At 45.0% G+C, this 10,414-nt stretch overlaps 2 protein-coding genes across 2 annotated transcripts; both read right to left on the bottom strand.

Moving 5' to 3' along the window:
• On the bottom strand, positions 1 to 4,774 carry foxf2b (forkhead box F2b). The gene is made up of 2 exons (XM_031282453.2): positions 2,649 to 4,774; positions 1 to 695 (listed from the first exon to the last, which is right to left on the bottom strand). Exons 1-2 carry the CDS (start codon positions 3,622 to 3,624, stop codon positions 523 to 525), a joined length of 1,149 nt encoding a protein of 382 aa, XP_031138313.1. The 5' UTR covers positions 3,625 to 4,774; the 3' UTR covers positions 1 to 522.
• Positions 4,775 to 8,583: 3,809 nt separating this feature from the next.
• On the bottom strand, positions 8,584 to 10,213 carry foxq1b (forkhead box Q1b). The gene has a single exon (XM_031282467.2). It carries the CDS (start codon positions 10,017 to 10,019, stop codon positions 9,123 to 9,125), a length of 897 nt encoding a protein of 298 aa, XP_031138327.1. The 5' UTR covers positions 10,020 to 10,213; the 3' UTR covers positions 8,584 to 9,122.
• Between the last annotated feature and the right edge of the window lie 201 nt (positions 10,214 to 10,414).

Raw genomic sequence — 10,414 nt, 5'->3', positions numbered from 1 at the left:
TGTAGCCTAAAATATATATCAGCTTTATTGAAACCTTTTACAGGACATAAAGTTGGCAAAGGGTTATACAATAAGTGCAAGGTTTGTTGCAGTTCATGTTAGCCTAAAGCGTCTTGTGTGTAGTTACTCGAATAGGATAGAACATAGTTACATAGAATATAATTAGTTTGCACGTGTTACAAGAGCAAACACATTAAAAAAGTCGTGTTTCTGAAGCTTCTTTTGAAGAAGAAGAAAGCGCTTGTCAGGGTTCATATTGGCAGAGTGGTTTTTTTTAGTTTTTTTTTTTTTTTAAAGGCATCTGGAGGTTTCTTCATTCATTTCCTTCAATGCATAAGTTTCTCAAGTCCAACCAAGAAAAGCTACTTTGGCTGCATGTAGGAGGCAAACATGTGAGAGCGACGCCACGATACATCCTCGTATGAATCCTCCAAAAAAAAAAAAAAAAAGAAGAAGTAAAAATTACAAATGTTCGCTTTGATGTCTTGTGACAGAGCTGCAGTTTGACTGTGGCCGTGTCTCTCACATCACGCAGGGTTTGATGTCCTGGCAGACGCTCTGGGGATGGTGATGGTGGTGATGGTGGTAGTAGGAGCCGCCAGCCGAGGGGTGGAAGGAGGAGATGCCGTTAAAGTTTAACACAAAATCTTTCCTGTCGCACACCGAGGAATGGCTCTGGTAGCGTGGAATCCCCACTGCAGAGGAGACAGTAAACACATGTAAATACAGAGGGGAAAGACATTCCTAGTCGTTAGCCTTCATGACTAGCCTATAGTTTTATTTTGAGCATCTTAAACCAGGTTTTGCATTGAATTATTCTGCGTGTGGGGGTGAATATCGTTTGTTGTGACCAGAAAGGAATGTTTACAATGTCAAATAGCTTTAAAATAAAATATAAAATACCTTAAGATGTTTTATAACCCGCACAAATCTGCATTCCCTGTCATATAGACTTTAAAAACTAACAAAATTGACTGCATGAGGACGGATAAGGCCTTTGTTTTAATTTATCGTTTATACGAAATATATTCCCCCCCCCCCCCTAGCTGCCTCACATCTTTACGGATTAATTTACATTTATGGAAAATTGTTATTTCTTTACACAAGAGCAGACATAACTTATTTTGTAATAATGGTTTTTTTTTTTTTTTAAATGTGCCTTCTGTACACCTTCCACAAGTTGACAGCGCAATCATTTCCAAGAATGTGTGTTCTTTAAAAGGCACCGACCCTTCCTTTAGCTATTTTAAGGAATACATCGAATGCTTTCCTTTTGATTTATAACCAATAACAGTAATCAATATGAGTATTATTTTTCCTGGAGAGCCCCAGACCGGCAAGAATATTTAAATGAGACTCAGTGACCGTCATTTTGTGTCTGTAAGCGAGCCTCTATTTCCAGAAAGAGAAAAAATAAATAGAGAGGCTGTGGCTTCGTCCAGGTCATAAGGACTCCAGATGTGACTGTGTTTTCCAGGGGAAGACAGCAGGCTTTATCCTCCGGGCCACAGCTCGCTGCCCTGCGCCCGTTTTCACAGACAACACACACACACACACACACACACACACACACACACACACACACACACACACACACACACACACACACACACACACACACACACACACACACACACACATGCCTCTCTGACTGACAGTGCAGTTAGCGACCCTGCACTGCGCAGTCCAACACATTTATCCCCCGTACAGGCTCAATTAGAACGCTGCGTAAAGTTTAACAAGGCCTTCCGTCTCTGGTGGTATCCTCCGCCGGTGTGGTCCGACCTGCACAGTTTTGTTTAGTTAACCTCTGGGACCCTTTCGGGCTCCAGCGTGGGTTACTCGCCTCGGTGAAATCCCCAGACTTTAGTAAAGCCTCAGTGTGTTATGTTAAAGCAAATGAGCGTGAACTGGGGAGGTGAATTAAGAACGCGATCACAAAATAGCTGTTTTTCTTAATCTTTTTATTAGCGAAAATATCCCGTGAACACTTGTACCGAATAGATGTGATTTAGAAAATCCTGTAGACTGTGGATTAAAGAGACATAAATTATACATTTAGCTCCTAGAATCTAAATATATTCATTATTTATTGGCCTCAAAAACATTTTGAAAACTACAACAAAATTGTACTGAACAAGTCTCCAGTGCATGGTCTTGGGTGTGTTTTATTTTTTTCAATTAACATTCAATTTAACTTTATTATTCAATCAAATTAGTTAAACAATTGATAAAATATTTTGTCACCCACTACGTCCGAGCTTAGGAAACACTCAGACGGAAATAATTTAGAGTCAAGTATAATTAAACTATATAATTAAAATGAATAGTACTAAATGATATATTTATTTGTATTACTCGCCTTGCACGAATAGGTTATGTAAACTCCCCTTTGGAATCATTTTCCTTAAAAATAAACACGGCAATATATTTATAAAATATGTAATTTCATAATTGAGTTTTGACTCCTTCAAATATTTGTCACATGCCTCTGCTGCACATGGAAACACAATTTAGCATGTGAGGTGGACATGCTGTGAGGATTATTATGTGTTTTTATTAATTTATTTTTATGATAACCCCCCAAAATATTAGACGGGGTTCGCCTTCCCCACTGTGAGCCATAGACCTACGTGAGTTTGTGGTACCTGATATGTCGCTGCTGTGGCTGTCCCTGCCGTTCTGGTGAAGATAGCTCTGCTCCAGGGAGTAAGGCGACATGCCGGAGTGTAAACCAGAGGATGCGGGGCTGCTGGAGGTTATAGGCTGCTGTTTGATGTAGGGGGACCCACCAGAGGACGCCCAGTGTGCGGATGTACTGGCGTACGGGGAGTGGCCGTCCAGCGCGCTGGCCATGGCTGGAGAGGACGGGACGGGGCTGCTGCTGCTGTCCGGTCCGTACTCCCCGTTAGACGGCACGGGACAGCTCGCCATGTATGTGGAGCCGGGGCTCGGGGACATGTGGGGTACGTGGTGGCCGCTGCTTAGCCCGTCGTATCCCCCGGCCATTGAATTGCTCATCATGTCCAAGTTGTAGCTGTTGCCGTGACAGGCGAGAGTGGCGGATGGAGCTTGAAAGTCAAAACTCTGCGGGAGAATGGAGGTGCCGAAGCCTATGCCGTTCATCATCCGATACATGGGCTTCAGAGCTTGACATTTTCTTCTGAAGCCTCTGGGTCTGCGACGAAACGAGCCTTCCTCAAACATGAACTCACTGCCCGGATCGATGGTCCAGTAGTGGCCTTTCCCCGGCCTGCCCAGCCCTTTGGGCAGCTTGATGAAGCACTCGTTCAGCGAAAGATTATGCCGGACCGAGTTCTTCCAGCCCTGATATGAGCCCCTGAAGAATGGGAAGCGAGCCTGGAGGAACTGGTAGATCTCACTAAGTGTCAGTCGTTTGGTGGGGGAGCTCTGTATTGCCATAACGATGAGAGCGATGTAGGAGTACGGCGGCTTTTCCGGTCGCCGTAAACCGGAGCTCGTCTTCTTTCCTTTAATGGCGGTGGACGAACTTTCTGTGGCGGCTTGTGGGCTCAGCATGGCGGGGTGCAGGGCGCCGGACGCCGGGCTGGATCTCAGAGGAGGCGGAGGGTCCAGCTGCTGCTGAGGGGTCTCGGTCGTCATGTCAGCTCTGACGTACGACTGGCGTAGAGTGAAGAGAGGGAGGGAGAAAAGACGAGCCGTGAAATGTTTCAAAAGAGAAATAAATCGGGATCCAGCGGTCAGTGTCCTTGCAAGTGAGCGTTACACCGCCAGTGGTCCTCAGAATCCCAGCGCAAAATGGAGTGAAATCTGTCTCCAGTTACGCACGACTCTCCAGTTACGCACGGTGCTCCCTTGACGCATGCAGAACGCACGGCGAGTACGCACTGACAGAGAGAGGAAGAGGAAGAGAGAGTGGGGGGAGCTGGTTATCCACTGGAGACTGAGTGTCCAGGGCTTTAGCTCGACACGAGGGCTCCACTGGGTGTCACAGCGGCGCTAAGTGGTGCTGTGTGGCGCGCCGGGTGGCCATCGACCGCGTTAATAATCCCTCAAGTGGAGGAAACACAAAAAAACTCGACTTATTGAACGCAAATGTCCAGCCAAACAAAGCTCGACCACCTATCATTTCATAAATCTTTCTTCCCTCTGCGAGAGCCCCCCACCCCTTCTCCTCATCCGTACTGTGCGCCTGCAAATCTCCCTGAAATCAGTGACGAATGTAGAGCCACCCCCCCTCAACCCTCTTGCCAAATCTGGCCCAAGTCCACTTACCGTTCTCAACAGCATTAAAGCCCCTCGTTCTCTCCTCGTCTTCTTTCTTCCCCTCCCACCCCCTCGCTCCAAGTTCGGACTACACGCAATTAAGCCATCTATCAAACCTCCCCCCAGACATCCCAATCAACAGCGCCAGACGCACAAGCTAAAAAACGAGCTTTTTCCCCCTCTGGTCCTGCATGTATGAAGTTGTGATTTCAGCCCGATGTGCCACAGATCATACATTTTCCTGACACGAATAAACCCCCACAATATATGCAAAAGGTCCAGCTTGCAACTGAAACAATGATGAGCCTAAACATTCACTTGGGCCTACATGATATCTGCGGCAGACGAGACCCTAACGCATCGCTGTGGAGCAATAAAAAACGCACCAACTTGTATTATTTGTATTGTTTTGCTCATAATTTCCTCCCAAACTGGTCCAGAGGATAACAAAAACAAACTGTCGCGGTGCCGGGCTGGGTCGAGGAGTGTGAGAGATGGAGAGGTGGTGGTCTTTGCCGTGCGTGTGTAAGCGGGGGGTTGCTCTGAGTAAATGACTTTGACATGAGTGGAAGCAGGCTTTTTCCATCAAGCCCGGCCCTGGATACCACACACAGCGCGCCAGTGTCAGCTTACCGCCCCGGGCCAGAGCCGGTCCCATGGGCCCCACGTTCATTAGAGAGAGAAAAGCGAAATTAGGCGAGCGGGCGTCGACAGTTTCCTCCCCTACGGAGACATCACACACAGATTTGTCCAACATGATGGAGTTATATATCACATAAAGGTAATATCAACATCCGTGCTGCGACAGAGATCATTGAAGAAGAAAAAAAGCATCAAGTTATGTGGTTGTCGCTAAACCGAGAGCTTTTTTGGATGTGTTGTGCGCATGTTTGTCACGATTTCTTTTTTATTATGCTTTTTAATTTCTGGGCATGCATAGATAATATTTCAGCGTAATTGTATGAACATTTGATTGCGTCATTTCTTTCCCAGAGGCCCATGATGATGATGTTTGTAGGAGATTAAACAAACCTCAACACCACGAGTGGAAACTTCGCAGAAAATAAACATAGTTCCAATTTTTAAACTTCATTTCACACACTCAAATCTGTGTCTGTGCACGTGTTTGCCGACACAACCTTTTGAAATTTAGATATAGCCTGGACGATTTCCCAAACAATAACCAGCAACAATAACCTTTGCACTTTGCACAACAAAGGATGTGTGGTTAAAATCATTTTACACGCACAGACGCACAGACACACACACACACACACACACACACACACACACACACACACACACACACACACACACACACACACACACACACACACAGCAGTTTGGAGGAGCTTTACAGCCCCAGAAATTTCCTGCAACATCAAAACTTATGACCCCCGCCGTGATCAGGATGCCTCGGCTTGGAGAGGGAATCTTTGTTCTGGGAGCGCTTTGAAGACGACGCTCCGGCTGCTTTTACGCACCGAGATTATACGAGCTCCTTATTTAGCCTTTTGGAAATAATAAGTGACCAGCGGCCAACACGAAAGCTATTCAGAGGTGTTTTTGATAGGAGAGTTTACCTTTGGAATACAGTCACGACTGGAGGCCCATATGAGCCTAATGCCGACACAATAAGGCCTTCTGTTTGTTTTCATGTTTAGGCTGAAATACATTGTTTATCGTCCGTGACATATTAGGTAGATAAGATTTTGAGAGAACGTTTGTCGGGCTGTCTAACCTCGGGTAACCTATTTCATGCCATTTTGAAATAAAATGTTCACGGCCTACAATTATACTATATTTAAATGAAGTATATTACATAAAAAATAATAAGGCTCCTCTATTTCTCACAAAAAAAATAACCAACAAATATTTAGAAACACGTTTCTTTTCCCCCAATATAATATGCAAACACAACGTAATAATAATTAGGGTTGTCTTAAATGCCCCATGTTTTGATTGCCCTTTTTATATTATATTGCCCTGTAATGAACACAATTCATTAAATAAAAGAATAACATACACTGAGTTCAGCTCCTTTTAACGCTAATCTAATATTCTTTCGGCTGCTCGGGGTTTTCTCCGCCTGCGTTTCCTGTGGCGGTGTCGGGAGCTTTGGAGCTGCCTGTCCGGGACTCTGGGAGGTCAGGCGCGGTTCAGTTTGCCGGAGTGACAGACTGTTTGGACTTCCTAACATTGTGCCTGACTTAAAGTTTGGTTTGATAACACTGTGGGCCTTATTCCTTGGCAGCCAGGCCTGAGTTCCTGCTCAGGCAACATGATAATGTGGACCGGGTCGAGACAGGCACTGGTGGAAATCTAAATACAGAGAAAGGCTGTTTACAAATATAAAGGATGCGCGTCATGACAACAAGGATGTTAACAATGCAGGGACACTAAGATCAGACAGGTGTGCTGTTCCGGCGTTTCACCTGCAGGTAGCAGCATTGTCCCTGAAAACAGGAGCCTCACCTGTCACCTGTCAGACTGCTCTGCGCGCTCTGCACACAGCCTCAGCATCATGTACTGTTAGGCTATGTGCATAACGATCAGTAGGGGCGCGAGAGATGTACAGTGCAGGCCTGATCAGAGCTGTAGCCCAAGGGTCAACATGGTCAAATACTGAGATGACGGCAGTGACAAAAATACAGGATATTTAATGTGAAATGTGCAGATTGGTTTTGACTCATGCACCTGCATCCGAAGAGCTCATGTCCAAAACTCCAACATCATGTTCCACAACTTACTTGAATTTAGTCATTTAACATATTTTAGGTATAGAGGATCTGTTATTTTGAATAATATTAAAACTCGCTTTACATTACATTTCGAAACAAATAAACAAATAACAAACATTTTGTAATTCAGTGGCATCAGTTACAGAAATTACAGTTCTGAAAATGACATCTCATTTTTGTGGTATTATTCTTCTTGTTTTGTGATTGCATAATATGGAGAAAAAAATGAGCTTTTTATTGAGCAGGTATATTTTTTGAAGAAAACTCTCAGACTGAAAGTTTTTTTTATTTAATGTAACCAAAATTGATAACAGTGCACACCAGAATGACCGCAGGTCATTATGAAAATAACAGGAACTTTATTTTATAAAAACTGTGTGCCGGAGTAAAAAAAAAAGTGTTTTCTCGTCTTTATATTGAACTTAAGCGAATAATATTATTTGTAGGTTTTACACGAATGTGTCTCGTCACTGGACCAACCGCTGATGAGTCTGGGGTCTGTTTCAGGACCGCGGAGAGCAACTGCAGCCTCCTCCGGACACGAGCAGTAAACAGCCGGCAGGGCACTGTGCCATACTGTTGAAAATAATATCGTGTGTGCATATAAATCTGAACATCTGGCCGACATAAATAATCATAGATAGTTGAGTTTTGATGGCGGAAGAAAATGGATGTTTTTCTTTTACGATGAGAGCACTGCGGACACATCTTGTCTTTGTTGTGTCTCTTGGTTATTACCAGTTTGTGAGAAACTGTTATCCCTAATCACAATCATGTAGAACTGATTGCATGCATCAAATCATTTTCATATTTTTAGTAAACATTGTGTGGCATATTTCATATTGTTATTTTGACGAAACAGTAAACGTATCAATATAAATGGGCTGTATATGAAATTAGATCCAAATATAATAATTACAACAACAACAATAATAATAATGTTAGTAAAACGTCCTTCTGGACATTTTTTTGTGGCAGGTTTTTATTTGCAGAGACTGAGACAAAGTGCTTTATTTGAAATATTATATTAAGAAGTTATGTTATTGTCTGACAAATGTTTCACCACTGCGACAGGAGTGTTATGAGTCCATGTTGGCTGTACATGTATGTGCGTGACACACTGATAAACACAACATAATAATTATAACAGTGTTTTTTTATGTTTACTCTTAAATATTTGATATGTTTATTTATTTCTGTGGTTGTTGCCTCGATTTGAATATATCAAGACTGACTGTCTTTTTTGCCATTTAAATAAGCTACTACTGGCTAATATTTAGATAAAAAAAAAAAAAAAAAATCAGTACTATAGGAATCAGTGTAAGAGTTAAGCAAGATAAGGCAGTATGCTGGAGTTAAATTCTGTTATTCTGACTTTGATGATTATGATTTAGGAGTTAATTTTTTAACAGATTATGAGCCCAACAACCCACTCCTTTCTTTGCCTTTACAGTCAAATCTACCGCAGGTTTCTCTCCTGTTGAACAGGTGTAAGGCCCATTCCCTCCCGCCCCCACTGCTCTGCACACCTGCTTCGCTCAAACGCCCTCTCCCTTTCACATCCGTATAATGAACAACTCATTCAACATCAGGGTCCCATTGTTTCACGTTTTTTATTCATAAAAATACCAGGCATGCATGAATCAATCTTAGGAAAACATCGGGCATTTCCATGCGTTTCTAGTGCAGCCACGTCATTCTCAAAGCAGCTCAGTCAACATTTCTTTTATATACAACAATATCTTATACAGCAGGTCATACAAAACATGAAAATATAAATAGATGAATAGTTTTTTTGTTTTTTTTTTACATGGTGCTTGGTTGCCGTCATACAGTGGAAATGACCAATGAACCATGGGTGCATGAACACACACACACACACACACACACACACACACACACACACACACACACACACACACACACACACACTGACAGCATCTATTTGCTGTGTCACCACACAGATTAGATTTACATTGACAACACGTCCTTTGTTTTGTTTCACTGCAGAATGACGTTCACTACAGACAGAGTCCCAAACAGTTAAACAGCTAAAGCACTGGAAGCTAAGAGCGGTCACAAAAGTGCACATCATGGGTCAAAACATACAAGTCTGACAGCAGTCCGGGTGCTTTATGAGAGCAAGGAGTCTATATGGAAACCTCGCGCCTTGTTGGACATGGTGAGCACGTGGAGACCGGCCTCAGGTGCGACCATGCCCGGTGCTGTCTGCTGGAGGTATGTGAGTGCATCCCTGCTGGGCTCTGTGCTGCTGTACGCACCATCTGACAGGTACGTGTGCTGCGCCGGGTAGCTCAGAGCGTAAGGCAGTATGTGGGCCCCTGGGGACCAGTAGATCCGGGTGGCGTGGGTTTCTGCCTCAACGTGGCTGTCCTCCCTCCGTATGAAGGGTGTGCTGAGGATGCTGTCGATGGCGAAGGAGCTCGAGAACTTGGCCCCCACTCTCTCCTCCGGGACAGGGAGGCGGGTTTCCTCGCTGAGGATGTCCGGGCTCTCCCTCTCTTTAGCAGACCTCTTGCCGATGCGCTTCCTCCTGCGGCGGAACACTCCGTCAGCGAAGGTGTACTCGCTGTGCGGGTTGAGCATCCAGTAGTTGTCCTTGCCCCAGGGCCTGGACGGGTCCCGCAGAACTTTGAGGAAGCAGTCGTTGAGTGACAGGTTGTGGCGCACGGAGTTCCTCCAGCCGGTGTAGCTGCCGCGGAAAAACGGGAACTTCTTCATCAGGTAGTCGTTGATTTCTGCCAGAGTGAGGCGGCCGCTGCTGGACTCCCGGATGGCCATGGCGATGAGAGCGATATAGGAGTAAGGGGGTTTGGGTCTTCGGGTGTACGGCTTCCCCTTGCTACTGTCGCCGCTCTGGGCGACAGGTGCCGGGCTGTTGGCCACGCAGTCCCCGTCCGACCCCAGCTCGTCTCCGGATAGAGGAGACGGGACTCCCCCCTCTGGGTCCATGCACAACTCCAGCGGCTTCTGCGCGAAGTGGTGCGCGGAGAAAACTTCAAGTTTCATTTTTTTTCCCCCCCAAAAAATGATCTTCTCCCTTTAAGTGTCTCAGCCGCGCAGCAGAGCAGGTGTAGCAGTCCTGACAGCAGGAATGTCTCTCTGTGTTTGTGTGTTGTAGAGGCTCGTCGTAAGCGTTGGAGGCACCCTGCGTCTCAGTCTAGAGCAGCAGAAAACAGAACTATCTCCGGAGACACGCTTGTCTTATTATAATGTAATGCCTCGGCAAGGGACGGCCCACAGGCGGGGTTTCCAGCCCCAATCCATTGAAGCGATTGAATGATTTAGCTTGTGTTTACAATTGGACGCTACCGTGCCACGCCAAGAAAGAGAAAAAAACAGTGAGGGAGGGAAGTGAGAGAGGGCAGGTACTATGAAAATAATTAGTCTGAGATGCAACCAAG

Source organism: Sander lucioperca, chromosome 11, assembly GCF_008315115.2.
Source record: "Sander lucioperca isolate FBNREF2018 chromosome 11, SLUC_FBN_1.2, whole genome shotgun sequence".
Classification (NCBI taxonomy): Eukaryota; Metazoa; Chordata; class Actinopteri; order Perciformes; family Percidae; genus Sander; species Sander lucioperca.
This window is presented reverse-complemented; position numbering and strand designations above follow the sequence as displayed.

Excerpts from the sequence above, each read along its gene's own strand:
- foxf2b (XM_031282453.2), bottom strand. The coding sequence starts at position 3,624 with ATGACGACCGAGACCCCTCAGCAGCAGCTGGACCCTCCGCCTCCTCTG. Across the intron at positions 696-2,648 it reads CCACAGCAGCGACATATCAG|TGGGGATTCCACGCTACCAG; the intron begins GTACCACAAACT and ends TCTCCTCTGCAG.
- foxq1b (XM_031282467.2), bottom strand. The coding sequence starts at position 10,019 with ATGAAACTTGAAGTTTTCTCCGCGCACCACTTCGCGCAGAAGCCGCTG.